At 37.7% G+C, this 19,196-nt stretch overlaps 1 protein-coding gene and 1 long non-coding RNA gene across 2 annotated transcripts in view; both read left to right on the forward strand.

The window, feature by feature from the left end:
• Positions 1-12,740, forward strand: part of ENPEP (glutamyl aminopeptidase) — an 81,562-nt gene extending 68,822 nt beyond the window's left edge. Inside the window, exons 18-20 of the mRNA XM_081123408.1 lie at positions 2,420-2,560; positions 10,191-10,269; positions 11,282-12,740. Coding sequence (XP_080979534.1) covers positions 2,420-2,560; positions 10,191-10,269; positions 11,282-11,434 — 373 coding nt within the window. The 3' untranslated portion in view covers positions 11,435-12,740. The remainder of the gene's footprint in view (positions 1-2,419; positions 2,561-10,190; positions 10,270-11,281) is intronic.
• Positions 12,741-14,890: 2,150 nt separating this feature from the next.
• Positions 14,891-17,429, forward strand: LOC308550062. Its single transcript, XR_013997831.1, has 3 exons — positions 14,891-15,075; positions 15,850-15,955; positions 16,712-17,429. It is a non-coding gene; the product is annotated as an uncharacterized lncRNA (long non-coding RNA).
• The last annotated feature ends 1,767 nt before the right edge of the window (positions 17,430-19,196 follow it).

Consider the following 19,196-nt stretch of genomic DNA (forward strand, 5'->3'; position numbering starts at 1 on the left):
TTATGCGTCACAGTCTCTTATAGATGGCATTAAAGTAGGATATGTTTCCAAGAAAATCTATGAAAAATGCTTTTCCCTGAAAGAAACAGACTATCTATGTAGTAGCGGCTTACACAGTAAAGAAATGTAATCTCATATGAAAAAATTCTCGAGGAAGATAGTTTTCAGTTGTGTGCAGTGGTTCAATGTTTTCATCGAGGACCTAGGTTCTTTCTCTTTCTGTTTTGTCATCCTCAACGTGTTGGGTGTCTCATGACTTCCAGAGTTCCAAACATTTTGTCTTCGTACGTATATGTTCAATGGAAGAAAGACAGTATCAAAAAAGTTCTTCCTCACAAGGCTCTGCTTTTTATGTTAAGAGGCCTGTTACCTCCGCTTCCCCTCATAATCCAGACTGGGCCACACTTGATCATTCTGAGTCATACTCTGGGTCTTCCACATGATCACTTGTGGACTAGGATGAACTTGAATTCCTTTGGCTGACTTGGCTCCATCATGATACTCCAAGGCTGGGGTAGGAATCTGGTTTTCCTACCATCAAGGGTACCTTGATCCAAGTCCAGAACAAAACTGGTTTCTGTCAGCAGAGCAGTGTCTGCCACAATATGCATACACATACATAAAGTGTGTTTATATTCCACTCAAAAGGTATAAAGACTTCTTGAAGCTCATCTATGAATCTTCTTCTACTCCACACCTATACCAGAAGTCAACTAACTTCTGCCTTAATTCATTTTTTAAATTTAGTTATGGTTTCTGAGTTATTTACTTCATTCATTTAACCAAATCTTATGATATCCTTTCTATGTATAGGTATATAGATTGTGGGGCTAAAAATGAATAAGGCATGCTATCTACCCTTTAGAGACTGACAGGTTCATGGCAGAGGCAGAATGTAAATTATAAATAACCATGCAATAACCAATTTGTAAGAACTACCAGAAACTGTTTTTACCTGGCAGGGCCAACAATACACCTTCACCATCTTGCCTCAGGGCTATATGTCAATTCTCCTGCTCACTGCTCTAAGGTAGTCTACCCAGAACTTGATCATCTTGACAGTCCATAGAACATCATATTGACCCATTACTTTTTTTTTTCTTTTTAAATATATCTTTATTGATTTCAGAGAGAGGAGAAGAGAGGGAGAGAGAGATAGAAACATCAATGAGGAGAAAGTCATTGATCAAGCCCGCAACCGGGCATGTGCCCTGACCGGGAATCGAACCCCGATCGCCTGGATCCTAGGTCGATGCTTAACCGCTGAGCCATGCCTGGCTGGGCGACCCATTACTTTGATGGCATTGTGCTGATTGCATCTGATGAGAAAATTAGCAAGTACTTTGATGCTTAAACTCTTATGAACTAAAGGGTAAAAGATAATTGCACAACAATTCAGGGCCCCCCCACTCCTTTGCAGTTTCTGGAAGTTCCGTGGACTAGAGAATGTTGAGATCTTCCCTCTAGATACAGCCGCAGCCTAAATTTAATAAAAATCTATTGGTTTGCTCACTTAACCTAATGATTTAGACTTATTTGCATTATACTATAATTATAGCCAATTAATCCAACATTACATAGGTTACATTAGGAATCTGTTTCTTACAATCCATGAAAGAACCAATAAGACTACTGTTATCCCACAGAAAATTAGAGTATAAATATTTTCCCTTAAGTTACTAGCTCCTTGATAATAGTTCAGTGGGATAATAGGTCAGTGGGTTAAAGTGCCTCTATTCAATAGATACAATTATTTTTTGTATTTTTAAAATTTATTTATTGGAGTGACATTGGTTAATACAATTATATCGATTTCAAGTGTACATTTCTACGATACATTATCTGCATATTGGATTGTGTGCCCACCACCCAAAGTCAGATCTTCTGTCACCATGTATTTGACCCCTTTCACCCTTTATAATCCCAATCCCACCCCCTTTGCCCTCTGGTCACCACTATACTGTTGTTTGTGTCTATAAGTTTTTTGTTTGATTTGTTTGTTCATTTGTTGCTTTCAATTTTATATCCCACATATGAGTGAAATCATAAGGTTCTTGACTTTTTCTGTCTGACTTATTTTTCTTAGCATAATATTCTCAAGATCCATCCATGTTGTCGCAAATAATTAATAGTTAAAATTGTGTTTTTAAATTTTTAGTACTTTCAAAATACTTCAATGTTTTGAAAGTTTAATGTTCTTATAGTTTACATTTCACTAGTCCTCAAAAGCACAGGTTGTTTTTAAAAACAGTGAAATATTTTAGAAAAGTTTAAATTATGTTTTCTTATTTGTCATATTTAATTAACTTTGTTGGTTGTTGCCTCAAGAATTGAATTACAGGCATGAAAGCTATGTTCTATTGGAATTCAGCTAAGGGTGAACATTAAAAGTTCATTTTGAATTTTTGGCTCCTCTTAGGTATTTGGATTTGCTCAAGGACTCAAACCTTATTAAAAGTCAGGATGTGTTTACGGTCATCCGATATATCTCATATAACAGCTATGGGAAGAGCATGGCTTGGAACTGGATACAGCTCAACTGGGAATATCTAGTCAACAGGTGGGATGATCAGAAAATGTTTTGTTGTTCTCTTTGTCGGATACTATCTACAATTCTTTCTTTTTCTCTTTATTGTACTTTCACTGACATCTATTCAGTATCTGAAATGGCATATTATCAGAGGTAAAGGATCTTGATATTTTCTTTCCAGGGAAGCATAATTTGTTTTTGGAAAGTATTGTTTCCATCTGGTCCATAGAATTCTGAGACCTGGAGAGATGCCTAAATCACATTATTTTTAGTTTGCTTAAAACAATATAATTCTGCCTGTTGTGATAGCACCTAGCATCATACCAGACACACCTTTAGTTCTCAATTAATATTTAATGAAAACTAAATAAGAATTCTTGGACCTGGGTTCAAATTAGAGCCCTATATCTTACTGAGCATACATGAATGATAACTTTTATCTCCCTTGACCAGATAATTAAACTTTAGATATTCTGAACAGTTCCTAAGAGGAAACCATACTTCCTGGGCAATAACAGTTTAAAAATGGAAAATAGCAAATTAATCAAAGAGGTGCCTTCTCCAGTTTTTTATTTCTTCAGCCCCATACAAAAGAAATATTGTTATTCTTAGTCCTGAATGTCTAAGTTTAATGCGTATTTCCATTAAAAAGATATTTCTTTGACAGAGTATAAAACAGAATATAGATTGTATATCCCAAATAAATGTGAAAGCATTGACCAAAAGAAATTGGCCATCTGTAATCTCCACACCAGGAAATAGCCTCTGCTGTCCCCTCTGGTCTCTTCTGTCTTCCCAGCAGCCCTGCCTAATTGACCGCCTTATCAGAAATGCTAACTATGATGATAACTTTGATTTATATTCTCTTTGCTACCCTACAATTCACCAGAGTGCCATTATGATGATTCACATTTCTCATCCTTCTGAGATCTGGATTAAATCTCTAGCTTGCAACCGAGACTACATTGCTTTTGGCCTATTTGTGATAATATTTTGCCTTCTCTGTTCTTGCAGTGGTTCATTGTAATGGCTCATCCATCTCTGTAAAGATTGATTGATGCACATGCATGAGCACCTGATGCTTTGTTCATCTGTTTATAGTTGTTTCAAGAAAATGATTGGTTTAGAATTAATAAATCTACCTATTCAGAACATGTTGTTATCTGGAGGTAGCAGACATATTATGCAAGTTAATACCTTCCATTTTGAAAGATATATGCCCACTGAGAAATACTGTGTATTTTGTTTTAATTGAAAAGGCTATAAAACTTTTTTTGGTATATGTTGCAAGAAACCTGTGTAGATGAAGAATAATGCTTACTTTTGAACTATTGTGAAAAGACAAGTAAATAATGTTAATTTTGTAAATTGTTTATTAAGTAGAGTATTTCTCAAGGTCTATTTAAATAGCCCTAGTGTAATTTATTTCAAATAAGAAATTTTTCATTTTAAAAAATTAATTCATTGTTATTCCTCTTAAAAAATTAAGAAGTAGAAAAAAATCAGGTGTTATGTTGTCATCTGACCTTAAAATAAATCTATTAGACATAATACTGAATTTTTTTCAAGAAAAAGAAATTGATAAACTATTTCCAGTGCTAGTTCCAAAACCCTCACCCAAAGCTTTTAATCTTTCTTCATAGTCTAGTGATCTAATTCTCATTGGCTATTATTTCAAATAGCCTCAAGCATAACATTACATAATAAACACATGTCAGACACACACATACACACAAAATGTCCAATGTTAATTATGGCTAGTTTGAATAAATAAAATTTTCCCATTAAAATTGGATAGGAAAAATTAAACAGAAATGAGCCGAGTTTTATCCAAATATTTCAAAACTCTTGAACATTTTCCAGACTTCAAAATGAGTGGTTTTACTGCCTCCATTTATGAACAATTTATTGTCATTCTGAAATAGACTGCTTTTTTTTTTTTACCAAAGTTTTTGTCATGTGATTTTTATCACAATTGATGGCCACACCATAATGTCCTATCCAGTCTAAGACTTAACCACAAAGTTCCAAAGATACTTCAGAATTTATTCTTTTCTTTTATTTATTCCACTAAACTCTTAGATGAAACTGGGAAGTTGGATGAACCCAATAAATCAATAGTGTGGTATGATTAAGTTTGGTTTTAATTTATGACTATAGCTGAAATATTAAGTCAATGGAATATGACTAAAAGCACTAAACACTACCTCATAAGCAAAATAGTTTAATAAGTAAAAGTTTTGTGTGCATCAAAATCATGAGAAACATAATACTTATGTAAATACTAAGTCCAAGAAGATTATTTTTATATATTTCAAAATACTTAAGATATAATTAAATTCTTATTTTAGTTTAAAGGTAATCAATATGATAAATATATAACATATTTCTCCTTAAATGCTACACTTTATGTGATACTGGTTTCTTGGGAATGAACATATTTTGTTCTTATACTTCTAATATTCATACAGGTAGCTGTAGTTTTTATTCAACCTATTCATCATTAGTTCTCAAACATATCCTTTAATTTTTAGTTTCTAAGAACAAAACACAAGAGATGTATTACTGAAATTATAGAAGGTTACTGATAAAAATGTTTTCTTATCTGTAATCAGCAGACTTTCTTTTATTTTGTAGAATAGCATGATGGCAACTTAGTGTGGTTTCCTTTTTTAAATCCCCATTTTCTTTTTTTTCTTTTTTTCCTATTATTTATTTATTTATTTATTTATTTATTTATTTATGGCACTATTACAGATGCCCCCCATTTCCCCCATTACCCACTTCCACCCAGCCCCTCTCCCTTGGCCTTCACCACACTGTGGTCAGTGTCCATGGGTTATGCATATATGTTCTTTGGCTAATCTCTTCACCTTCTTTCATCCAGTCCCCACCCCCACCCCCTAAATCCCCATTTTCTTATTATGAGTATATGTTGTTTTGCACAAAATGCAGATAAGTGAAAATAAAGATATGAAAATCACCCATAATTCCACCACCTAGAAATAACCTCTGTTGTCACACTATCTTTTGTCCTTGAGTCATTTTTTATGGCTGATTATTTATTTATTTACAGATACAGAATCATATTATACAAATGGTTTTATAAGATTTTTTTCATATCATCCTATATTGTAGATGCCTCTTCATGTCTTGAAGTATGCCTTTTTCAATGTTATTTTTAATGTTCAATTGTATTGGGGTATGTAGGCACATCTTAGTTTATTTAGTCAGTCTCCATCTGTTGGATAACAGAATTGTTCTACACTTTCCAGTATATAAATAATGTATTGATGGACATCTTTGAAACTGAATCTCTTTATTCTTTTTGAATGTCCTTGACAATTTCCTCAAGATACAAATAATACTAGAAGTAACATAGAATTGTTACCCAGAAAAATGTTTCCTAATAACTTGACCTATTTTTCTAATCCTTGCCAATAGCCAGTGTTGTCATTTTGAAATACTCTTGCTAATTGAGTACATGAAACCTGATATCTCATTTTTAATTATAATTCTTTCACCCGGTAAACACCATCAGGGTTGATTATGTGCTGAGCACTATGCTTAGCATTAAAGACACAATGTAAAGAGAATCAAACCTGGCTCCCTGTTCTCATGAATCTTAGCATTTAGTGATAGAGACCAATATTAACTAAAGAATCACACAAATGCACGGATAATTTAAATTGTAATAATTACAAACAGAAGAGGCTCAGGGCGCACTGAAAGGGTGCGAAGGGAAAGCTGACCAAGTCAAGAGAAGCTGGAGGTTAAGGGCTTCCCTGGGGAAGTGATGGTTGCATTGAACTCTGAAGGAAGGGCAGGAGTTAAGCAGGTGAACAGAGGGGGCGCCTCCCTGGCTGAATGCTCACTATCAGGAAGGGGGAGAGAAAGCACAGGCCTAGATGGGAGCCGGAGCGAAGCTGGAAAAGCAGTTAGAGAGGTATTGCAGTAGCTTCAGCAAAAGATAATAGTGGATTAGACTGTGGATGTAATGATGAAGACAAAGACATAAGAACAACATTTAGATTTGGGTAGCAGATTAGAAATGAGAGACAAAAGTGAGGTGTCAAAGATAATGCCTAGATTTTTAGAAAAGATAAAATTGACCGCAGGAGAATAATGAGTTTGGTTTGTTATATATGATGCTTTCGTTTTCTTAATCCTCTGCTGAGGATATGTCTTTATTGATTTTAGAGAGAGAGAAAGAGGGAGAGAGAGAGAGAGGAAGAAACATTGATATGAGAGAACCGTCAACTGGTTACCTCTCACATGCACCCCGACTGGGGATGGAGCTCAAAACTTGGGTATATGCCCTGACCAGAGTTGAACCCTCAACCTTTGCTATGTGGGATGACACTCCAACCAACCGAGTCACCCGGCCAGGGCTTCTATGTGATGCTTTTGATTCTCTTTTGAGATGTCAAGTAAAGATGTTTCATATAGTTCCTTATCAAAGGCTACTTAAAGTTTGAATAAATTGAAGACTAAAAAAAATGCTCATTACATTTATTGTCATAAAAGCTATTATAACTCTAAAAAGAGTTTTTCAGTGGAATTATGGGAGAAGAACCCAGATTAAAAGAAAAAAGATGAATGAGTTAAGTGAGGAGATAGAGACAAGAACTGTAGAGAAATATCTTGAAAAGTTTGACTACAAATGGGGAGGTGAGAGAAAGGAAATTGAGAGAGATGCCAGATCAAAGGAAAGGGTGTATTTTAAAATATGGAATTTTAGGATGTTTAATATATTTAAAAGCTGATAAGAAAGGTCCAGTGAAGAAAGAGAGATATAATATGTAAGACAGAAAAAATATTTTTTTAAATAGAGTTTTTAAGAAAGGGGGCAAAAGTAGGAAACACTGCACAGGTGATAGGAGGAAAACAGGCATATTTGTATATTCACAGGCTAAAAGATATAGGAGTTATTGTATATTTCCTCCGTGAAGCAGATGGCAAGGTCATCTTTGTTGGGAGGAAGGAAAGAAGAGGAGTGTTTGGAGGTTGGAAGAGAGTGAAAACATTTGAAGAAGGCAACTCAAAGAGGAAGAAAATGAATTGGGCAGAGTAATGTAGGAGGACTGTCACAGTGGAGAGCTTATTTAAGATACATATCCGCTAAGGTATAGTGAGACATTTTGGAGAAGCTGGGTGACCTCCCTTGATAGAACTTGGCATTTGGTGCAAACACAGAGAAAATGGCTATTGATTTCATCCAAAGTTGGAGTTTTCACTAGACACAAATTATAAGAGAGTTTAGGGTTTAGGCAAAAATGTTACTGAAAATGGTAGACTGTGAAATCTAAACTGTATAAGGAAATAAGCAAAAGAAAAGGAACAGCTGATGGTCCAGGAGAAAGTAGGGGTAAGGATGGCCAATGGGCCAGAAATCCAGATAAAGTGAAGGAACGGTTGGAGTGGAGACTGAAAGGTAAACTATGCCATGGAGGGTGCATAAGCAAGTCATTTTAGTGGGAAAGTACTTATGGATGATCAAAAGGTATGGCGAGGGGAACGGGTGGCTGAAGTAGTGAGGAAAAAATATCACTAGAAATGAAGAGGTCAAGAAACTGAGGAGCTAAGATGTTACATCGATCACCCATGTGGACCTTGGAGTTGCCCAGCATGGTGGAATGGCCGGGAGCCAGGTGCCAGCTTATCATAAATCAGTCAGGAGGAATAACTTGAGGGAATGTAGGCTTTTATCTATTTTAATTTTGATTTAATCTTTTATTTTATTTATTCTATTTATTTATATATATATCTATATCTTTATTGATTTCAGAGAGAGGAAAGGAGAGGGAGAGAGAGATAGAAACATCAATGATGAGAGGGTCATTGGAGATCAAGACCTCAACCCAGGCATGTGCCCTGACCGGGAATCGAACCTCGGTCTCCTGGATCCTAGGTTGACAGTCAACCGCTGAGCCACGCCCGGCCAGGCGATTTAATTTTATTTACTATTTTTAATTATTTTATTTTTTCATCACCATTTATTCTCTCTATACCCTCTTCCACCTCCACCCATTCCCCTCCACCCCTGCAAACACCACACTGTTGTCTTTTTCTTTTTTGCTCAATTGCCCTCCACCCCTCCCCAGCTGTCTGCCTGCTCTCTATCTATGAGTCTGTCTCAGGACTGCTTTCATTGTGTCACATAGATTTGGGGTTGTTGTGAGTTCATTTTCATTTATATCCAGAAAGTTTTTTATTTCTTTCTTGATCTCTTTGGTAACCCATTCATTGTTAACATGCTATTTAGCTTCCATGTGTTTAAATTTTTTTTTAGTGTTTTTAATGTAGTTGATTTCTAATTTTATGCCACTGTAGTCCAAGAAGATGCTTGATATAAGTCTTCCTGAATTTGTAGAGACTTGTTTTGTGTCCTAACATGTAGTCTCTTTTTGAGAATATCCTGTGTGCACTTGAGAAGAATGTATATTCTGCAACTTTGGGGTGGAATGTTCTGTAAATGTCAATTAAATCCATCTGATCCAGTGTGTCATTTAGGGTCACTGTTTCCATGATGATTTTTTGTCTAGAAGACCTATCCAGTGAAATCAGTGGGGTGTTAAATTCCCACTGATTGTATTGCTGTTGCTCTCTCCCTTAAAGTCCTCTAGAAGTTTTTTTTATAAATTTAGGTGCTCCTGTATTGGGTGCATATATGTTGATCAGGGTTATATCCTCTTGTTGGATCAATCACTTTAGTATTATGTAGTGACCTTTCTTGTTATGGTCTTCTATTTTGTCTGATACAAGTACTGATACCCCAGCTTTTTTTTTTCATTTCCTGTGTGAGTCTTTTGTTCTGAGATGGGTCCCTTGTAGACAGCATGTATTTGAGTTTTGTTTTACTTATCCACTCAGCCACCCTATGTCTTTTTATTGGAGCATTTAATCCATTTACATATAAGGTTATTATTCATAGATACTTATCTATTGCATTTTAATTCTTTATGCCTATGTTTCTCTCTAATTCTACTTCTAATTACAGCAGTCCCTTTAACATTTCCTGCAGTGATGGTTTGGTGGTGATAAACTCCTTTAGCCCTTTTTTGGTCTGGGAAGCTCTTTATTTCACCATCTATTTTGAATGATAGTTTTGCATTACCTTGAGTACTTCACGCCATTTCCTTCTGGCCTGTAGAGTTTCTGATGAGAAGTCAACTGACAGCCTTATGGGAGTTCCTTTGTGGGTAACAGATTGCTTTTCTCTTGCTGCCTTTAAGATTCTCTCTTTGTCTTGAATTTTTGGCATTTCAATTGTGATGTGTCTGGGTGTGGGCCTCTTTGGGTTCTTCTTGCTTGAGACTTTCTGTTTCCTGAACTTGTGTGACTTTTTCCTTGACTAGGTTAGGGAAGTTTTCTGCCATTATTTCTTCAAACAGGTTCTCTAATCCTTGCTTACTTTCAACCTCCTCTGTCATTCCTATGATGTGGATATTGTTATTTTTCATTTCATGTTGTCCCTTAGCTCCCTTAGACTGTCCTCCTGTTTTTTAATTGTTTATTCTTTTTCCTGATTCAGTGATTTTTTTTCTACCGTCTTGTAATTCACTGATTGGATCCTCAGCTTCCTCTAATCTGCTGTTTATTCCTTCCAATTCATTCTGTATACTGATATGCCCTTTTATTGACCTAAATATCTCTTCAGATTCACACTCAATGACAGAAGCCTTGGCCGGATTGTCACGATAGCGGAGCCATTCAACACTGAACTCCAGCTCTGGCAGGTATGCAGAATGATTTCTCCATACTTGTCTGAGAAATGACAAAATAAACTTTTCTAAAAAACACAGATGGTATTTTCTCTATTCAGATCAGAGAAGACAAGGAGAAAGGAGTAATTCCTGTATCTAATTAAATGTATACCTATTCTTTCTAAACTAAAAAAAAAAAAAAAATCAAATAAGAAACAGATAAACAAACTTTAAAATCTGAGAAAGGTGAGCTTTAAAAATCTGCATGAGACTGCTCAGCTTGCAACACACAAACAGTATGTCTCTCTTTTCCTGGTAAATGTTACCCTGGAATAAGTTGGTCAAGACGTGATTCCTTTCAGAATTCATAGTTTTGGAATTTCAAAACTTAACCCAAATCTTTTAGGTTTCACACATCTCAATTGCCAGAGGGAAAAATGTATATTAACGTTGGACACATTGTATGGCTTTTCAATATCTGTGTATTAGATATTAGAATACTAACATTCTTCTTTATACTAAGAAACAAAATAATTCTTATTTCTGTAAATAGCAAATAATACTATGGTTGAGTTTTGGAGGAAACTGGGGGGATAGAACCAAGTTTAACAAAATTTTTTTTGAGTCCTTAATAAGTGAACTGAGAGTAGATTAAATGCTCCTGACCCCTGGAATGAAAGACTAAGCAAAGCCATCATTCTGCAGATCAGATTTTCCTAGGACTGTCCTAAGGCGTGCACAGAACACAGAGAAATGAACAGACGCAGGAATGGGCGTGCCAGCTGCTAGCATGCTGCCGTCCTTCCCCAATATGTTAGAGTATATCGTGGCTTGCCGTGCTGTTGGGTGTCCGAAAGCCATGGATGATCATGGCTGTGCTGAGAGATGGGCTCGATCTAAATGATGCCCCAAAAGATGCATCTCAATGTTGTATAGTGATACAGAATTTCCAGGGAAGGAGGAAACACATCCAGTTCTGTAAATGAAATTCTAGAGTAACTGAGCTTAAAATAACTTTTTAAAATTATTTTCCTCTCTTTTATAGATGGAGAGTTTTTTCAAAAGATACCCAGAAGCTGGAGCAGGAGAAAAACCGAGGGAGCAAGTGCTGGAAACTGTGAAAAACAATATTGAATGGCTAAAGCAAAATAGAGAGAGCATAAGAGAATGGTTTTTGGGATTACGTCGGAATGGTTAATGTGTTCAAGTAGCATTTTAATTTTGTAATCTGTTGTTTCTACTATTAAGCATTTGGTGACCTAATTTACAAGCACTGTGGAAGGAACCTTATACACAGATACTGCTTTTGCTAAGTATTATGTTTTGCAAAGTTTTATATTGTCCGCCTTTGTTTATGAGGGAAGATGCTAATAGGCTAGTTAACATACTCAGGGATTTCTTCTAAGTGTACTTCATAGGAGATTCTTTACAAACTGAAGAGAATTTAATAGCTATTTTAAATGTCTTTAAATATCATTCTTTGTATCTTAAATCTGTGAAAATAGAACAGTTTGGTCTTAGCTTTACATTTTTAGTACCAAAGAAACACCACTAATCTTTTCTCTTGATTGATTTTTAAAGTTTGAATAACAGTACTTGAGGGGGACCAATATTACCATCTTAATTTTTATTTTATGATTCAGAATTATACAGGTCTAATACCATTTTATTCACATATGTCTTATTCTTGTAAATCTTACCAAAGTAACGGGGCTTATATTTTACTCCAGGATTGCATGAATTAGCCAAAGAAATGGCTAACTGTTGCCTTTGCTCTTATAAAATCAATAAGAGAACTACCCACTCCTTTTTAAAAATAAATCTGAATGATAACCTTGAAAAAATGCATATTGTTTTTCAGTGTCACTTTACTCTTGAATAATAACTGCCGTGTCCCCCAAATAACATAGCGCAATGCAACCATGGTTCAAGAACTCAGCTTTTTCATGCTTGTACTGCATCAACTTGTTCCATTCCCTGCAAAGCTCCCTCAAATATGCTATGAAATTAGAGAGAAGATAGTGCTGAACTCTGCTCCATGGATTTTAGAGGAAAAAGGCGAAATAATTGGAAACTGGTCAGGAAGAAGCAGAGGCTGATTATGCTATAAAACTAAATGGAATTAGAATTTAGCTTCAACCTAACCTAGCAATCTAAGTGTGAAAATGAGGAAACCCATGGACGTCTCCAGCATGACTCTGCATATCTGAGGATATATCTTCTTATAGGAACATTTACGTATAAAGCCCTATCCTAATCCATACAGAGTAGCACGGGTCAAATTTATACCCGTGACTTGATTAAAGACATCAGTTATGTTTAATATGCTACTTGATGCCTAGTTGATCCACAATTTAAGTCCAATAAGCAGAAAAGATGGTAAATTACTATGTTCCAATCTGCTATGTCTAGAAAATCTAAATTTATTTGGAACCTTCAGAAGTATAAGATAATTGGCGGCTGGCTTGATGGTAGTTGAAGCAAATAAAAACTATCAAAATCTGAGCTTTGGCTTTATTTAATAACAGGCCCTAACTGAGTTCTCTCAAACTTCCTAAACTTTCTCACTGCTGTCTCTTACCATTTCTCAATCCACACAGCTAAACTGAAATATTCAAATGAAGATTGGGAAGAAATTAAAAGACAAGAAGAAATTTCTAGACCAAAACTTTAAAAATGTTATTTTAAATTTTTTTCAGAAGAGAAAACACATCAACACCATAAATTGTCAGGAAAACTATAGCATGCTCATGGGGATTTAGACTCAAAGAAGTAGGATGGCTTACCTTTTTGCTTTATGTAATAAATGAATTTTTTAAGAAAAAATATAAGATGGTAAGTAAAACCGATATCAACTTGTCTATAAGCCATTCTGTTCTATTCTATTTTAAGCACTAAAACTGAGAATGAACTGGTTAGTTGTGCACACTTTGCCATAATCACTTTACTGGCCCATCAGGCCCTTCTCAAACAGTGTCTAGTTTTTAAAAGGCAGATGACCAATAGATAGACTTGTGCCAAGCACAACTTGCTACTGTACTGACTTGGTTTGGCCACAGTTTTCACAGGGGAATAAATTAGTATGTTGATTCCAAAATTAAACCATAGTAAAACCATCAACTTTAAAAATATAACTGGAAAAAATGACCGGCAAGGTCATGTAGCAAGAAGCAGGGCCAATGTTACTGCCTTCCCTCTAGGCAGCCTACTCCTGTGTTTTAGATCATTGCTGTGCACCACATAAAACAAACCAGAAGCTTAAATAATAAACCATGAATGTAAATGTGACAAGCAAGGAAGGTCTGGAAAGCAGAGATATACAGCTTGGTCTGAAGGCGATGGTATTCCTACAGTTTACCTTCCATGCTGGTGAAGTATTAGTTCAAAATAGATAAATATGAGATGGAAACAAAAATCTCAGGAACAGTAATTCTCAAAGGAGGTTAGGAACAAGGAAGGAACAAAAGGAAAGGGAGTAGAATTACTGATAGAGTTTTCCAAAACATTGCTAAATAACAACAACAACAACAACAATAATAATAGCAAACACTTTTTTACTTACCAGGTACTGTTCTAAACACCAGCACTCCATATGCATTAATTTTTATATTTAAACATTACAAAAACCCCATGAGGTGGTAGTGTTAGTATCCCTAATTTACAGATGGAGAAACAGAGAAGTTACAGAACTTGCCCAGGGCCATTAAAGTAGTATCTGGCACCAGCCAGGATTTGAACTCAGGGCGTTTATCACCAGAACCTATGTCCTTAACCACTATGTTAGAGTAGAAACGCACACATTAAAATTAGAGGGATCTGGATTTGAATTTCAGTTACTTGGAAGTCCAGTGCCCTTAATCTCTTCATTGTTCCGTTTCCTCATCTATAAAGTGGGGATAAAAATAACAACTAACTCAGTGGGTTATGCAAATTAAATGCAAAAATGCATGTAAGGGATGCATGTGTGGGAAACAACCATTCCATAAACATTAGATATGTTAAAATCAAAACAAACGGAGACCAGCCTTGAAAACTCCCTGAGCAGACAAAACCCGGTTAGCCGTACAAGCAAAGCTTAATTTACCTTCGTTTTCAAGACTAACTTGACCTGGGTCATTTCTTGTTTATACCTCTGGAAATCATAAACTAAACAGCGCTTTCCAAGGTTGCTATGAGGTAATCACTAACCAATTCCCTATCGTGTAAGAACATTCTAATATTATAACCCACCGCTCTGAGAAATAAACAGACACTTGCCTTCTCACTCTATAAGCTGCTTTATAGCAACCTACCCCGGAGCCTCATTCCATGTTTTGGTTTGAGTGCTCCCAGTTCTCGAACTGTCTTTTTGGTGTGTGCACAATAAATTTTTACTAATTACTACTTTGGTGGTTCATCGGTTTTACTTTGGCTATTTCTGAACGTTTGACAGGTGCTGTTATTGTTGCTCTTATGATATCCCCCAGTTCCCACTTAAGACAGTGGTTTGGAGAATATAATAAACTTGGTTCAGGAATAACCCAACCTAAGCAACGGAAGGCACTAAGGAGAGACGATGTGATCGTTCCCAAATCGTCACTCCCCTCCCTGGGAAGGATTCCATTATGTCATCCGACTGAAGTCCAGCATGGGCATGTGACCTGCTTGGGCTAGTGAAATAGTGAAAGTGAAGTATGTGGATCTCAGGCAGAAATGTTCAGAGCCCCGCACGCTTTGCCACGCTCTCCATTCCCTTCTGCCCGAGACCCAGCAGTGCTCCAGCTGAGGCTGCTCATTCAGCCTGAACTCAGGATGCAAACAGCACGGAGCAGAGCGCCACCAGCGCAGGGCACAGGCGCGGTGAGTGAGACATACCTTCCTTACGGTAACTCACCGAGCTTTTGAGGTTCTCTGTTACCTCAGCATCGTGTAGCCTCCCTTGTCGGATATAAACCCCAAACTAACTGCTCAACCGTAGTTATTTGTTTCCAGTTCTCATTCCTCGCTTTCCTCTATCAGGGGTTAACAAACGTTGCCTGCTTATCTTTGTAAGACCTGCAAGCTCAAAACAGTTTTTACATTTTAAAATGGTTGAAAAAAAGAAAAAATAAATAAATAGTTCATAGCATGTGAAAATTATATGAAATTTAAATGTCAGTGTCAAAGTTTTATTGGAACACAGCCCCACACATTCATCGGTGTATTGATTCTGGCCAGGGTCCTGCTGCAGCAGCGGTGCTGAGTGGTCTCGGTAGAAATATGGTCCGCAAAGCCTGAAATATTTACTGTCTGGGTCTTTTACAGAAAACGTTTGCCGACCCCTGCTGGATCGCATCTTCTCTTATTTTACATTCATGCCCCCCCCCCCCCCCACTCTCAGTAAGGGTTTCTCACCGTTGCCTCTTGGGACCTGTTGACTCTTTGTCGTGGGGGCGACCCTGCGCCCGGTGGAATGTTCCGCAGCACCCTTGGCCTCCATCCTTAGCTGCCAGTAGCACCTCCCCCAACCGACAATGTCTCCAAACATTGCTCACTGTCCTCTGTGTGGCCAAATTAGCGCAGGGGAAATCGCTGCCTAACCTTAAACTTGGGAACAGATGCTGCAGGCATGACTCAGCCCTCCTACGGCGACAGGTGAGGAGGATGCTGCTGACTGGGAGCAATCTGCCTGGAGTTATGTGAACTGAAGAGCTGAGAGAGAGAAGCTTGGGGAAAAGAATGCCAGTGAACGGAGTACTGGGTAAGGTATTCATTCACATCACTACAATTTATAAAGTATCTGTTATATGACAAGCCTCGTTTGTCCTAGATTTAGGAGTGACAAGCCAAAGTACTGGTTGTCCTAGATTTAGGAGTGAATTTAGAAGACAATAGAAAAATTGGAAAAGTTGAGTCAAAGAAGTAATGGAGGTGGGAGGACGCCAATGGGCAGGAGAAAGCAGTGAGGCAGGGACTAATGCCAGCAACTCACAACATTTTCACCTGATGTTCCTACAGAGCCCATCAATATTCATATTTGCTGCATACGTGAGTAAAATGTTTATGACCTGATGACAATTTAGGTAGATTTAAAGATGTGCTAGACATCGTCTACTGACACTGGGCCACCATTTCTACCACCTTCTACGTCCCGGTCCTCCTGTGTTGCCAGGCTGGGATCCTAAAAACAGCACTTCCTAGGTTTATACCATTTACGTTCTGCCAATGCCACACACTTGAATGAGATTTGGAAGGAAAGGAGAGAAGGGTTATAAAAGAGCACTTTTGAGGACAGGGCAAGCGAGAGCAGTTTCTGGGGTAGACGTGAGTTGGGAGCCTGTGAATTCCATGTTCTTGTATATTCACTGCCTCTGGGTGAGGGTCGCCCTGATGTGACACTGGGAGTTTCCTCACTTCTGGGTACCGAGGGGTTTCTGATAGCCGGGTGAGGAAAGTGGTGCTATGCAGCCTTGAAACCGAAAGCCCGGCCCTCACTCTCTCACTTCCATTTCTCCAGGCCTTTCCGTGACATGTAAGTGCAGTGGTCCCTCGGTTTTCGAATGTGATCCGTTCCGGAAGACCCTTCATGGTCTGAAACGTTGGAAAACCGAGGGATCAGCAGCCGACAGCTGGGCCTCAGGATCTTGCCCTCAACAGAAGCCGTGTGGCATGTTCGACTTCCGAGGCGTGTTCGAGAACCGAAGCGTTTCCTTCCAGGTTTATGGTGTTCGTAAACCAAAATGATCGCCTACGAAGATGTTTGAAAACTGAGGGACCACTGGACCTGGTTCCCTGGATAAATCCTTTTTTGCTTGGAACATCTAGTGTATTTCCCGAACTGACCCCTGACAGGTACAAAGTGGAACTACAGATTTTGTTTTGCTTTGCATTTTTGTGCTTCTTTCCTGCCCATTGTTCTTAGCGTATAAAAAGCTGCAAGCTGAATCCTTTGGAACAGACTGAAGGACTGGATTGACCCTCAAAGAGTCCACTCAGGACCTGACAATTTTTGGAATATAGAAGGAGTTACAATAGGTGGTATCTGGAACACATTCCCTGTAATAAAGGGAAAGGAACTGGAGCAGTGTGTCCCTCTGTGTTGGGATACAGAGGCACCACTGATAACCAAAGTTGACTTCCCTGTTCTCTCAAACATTAAATGTAGAATTACCAAATGACCCAGTAATTCCATCCCTAAAATTATACACAAAAGAAGTAAAAACACATGTCCACATAAAAGGCTTACATATTAATGTTCATAAACAATCAAAAAGTGGAAATATCCCAAACGTCCATTAACTGACAAATGGGTAACCAATAGGTGGTAGAGCTATGCAATGGACTATTATTGGGCCACAGAAAAGAATGAAGTAATGATACATACTTTAACATGGATGAACCTTGAAAACATCATGCTAAGTGAAAGTAGCCACTTAGAAGGCTGCACATTCTATTGATATGAAATGCCCTGAATCGGCAATTCTACAAAGATAGAAAGCAGGTAAGTGGTTGGCAGGGGCTTGGGAAAAGGACATGTGAAGTGACTGCAGTGCCTTCTTTTCAAGGCGATGAAAATGATCCATGTGTGATAGCGATGCTGACGATTGCACAACCCTGTAAATATACAAAAAACAACAGCAACAACACTGAGTTGTAATAGTTTGAAGGGGTGAGTTTTAAGGTGTATGACTTATATCTCAGTAAAACTATTATTTAAAGGGTTCTTTGGAGCCTCAATAAACAAAAGCACAGCATTAGTGCTGGCTCATGCAGAAGCCTTATATTGTCTGCAATAGCTAATGACAATTTTCCTTCTGCCAAGATGCAGAAATCTGTCTCCTTAAAATTGTTTCTACTTCCAGATTCAAGAATTTTGCCCTCTTAGTTCATAAGATCCTACATTTTCACTCAAAGATGAAGCTGGTTCTTAAACTGAATGTTTCATCAACCAGGACTCCATGTGATCCTGACTGAATTAAAAGTCACAGTGCTTCATGTCCCCCACCTCCCCTCCCTCCCACTATAGTACCCATCCCCAGGAGGACAGTGGTAAGCTCGAGTGACCAGTCGACTCAAGCAGAGCAAATTAACGTACTGGGTTATGATACATGGGTGTTAAAGAAGAGAAGTTCTCTTTCTGCTGGGGTTGCTAACCTAGGAGATCCTCAGGGCTGATCTCTCCACATGGAGAAGCCAAGCAGAAGTAAGCAGAGTTAAGAGAGGGATAGAGTCCTGGCTACATTATTTGAGCCTCTGAATCGAGCTGCCTATATATATATATACATTTCCTAGATCTTTGAAATACGTGTGTCTATAAATAATCTTCTCTATATTTAAATCAGTTTAAATTGAGTTTCTCTCACTTTCATTAAAGAGCCCCAATATAATGTTTCTTCACATTCTCCCTTCCCCGCCCCTGAAATTATGTAGCTAGGGGGACATGTTATGGAAAATCAAGTGTTAAGGCTAATTGAAAGGGTCAACCATGGTTACTGGATAGAAGAAAGGAAGAAAAAAACAAAGAAAAAAAGGAAGAGAAAAGGGAAGGAAGAGGAAGGAGAGAGGAAGGAAGCTCTTTAGTTGAAAAGGAAGGAAAGATAAGAGAATAGTCACAATTATGGTCACATATCAGCATGTGAAGAGAAGAAATCTCCTAATTTGTCTTCCAGGAGTCCCAATGTTTTTCTCCATTTTAAAACAGAGAGGTAAAATTAAATAATTGCCCCAGTTACTAAGATCAATATAATAGTCATTATGATCCAAACAAAGGCAACCAGTCATCAGTCCTCCAGGGCCCCATGATAAAGGAGTAACCCCCCTGCCCAGCGGGGACTAGGAGGAGCAGGACGGTGCAGAGCAAACCTGAACTGATGCCGTGGGGGCCAGAATATGTGAAATCTTGAAAGTTCACCTGAGGCCTTTATCTCATAGGCAGTTAAGGAAAGCGTCAGGAGTGTTTAGCTAAATTAATAACTCCCTTGTTTTGCTGCCTTGGCATCCAT

The sequence above is a fragment of the Miniopterus schreibersii genome (assembly GCF_964146895.1).
Source record: "Miniopterus schreibersii genome assembly, chromosome: 1".
NCBI classification, from domain to species: domain Eukaryota; kingdom Metazoa; phylum Chordata; class Mammalia; order Chiroptera; family Miniopteridae; genus Miniopterus; species Miniopterus schreibersii.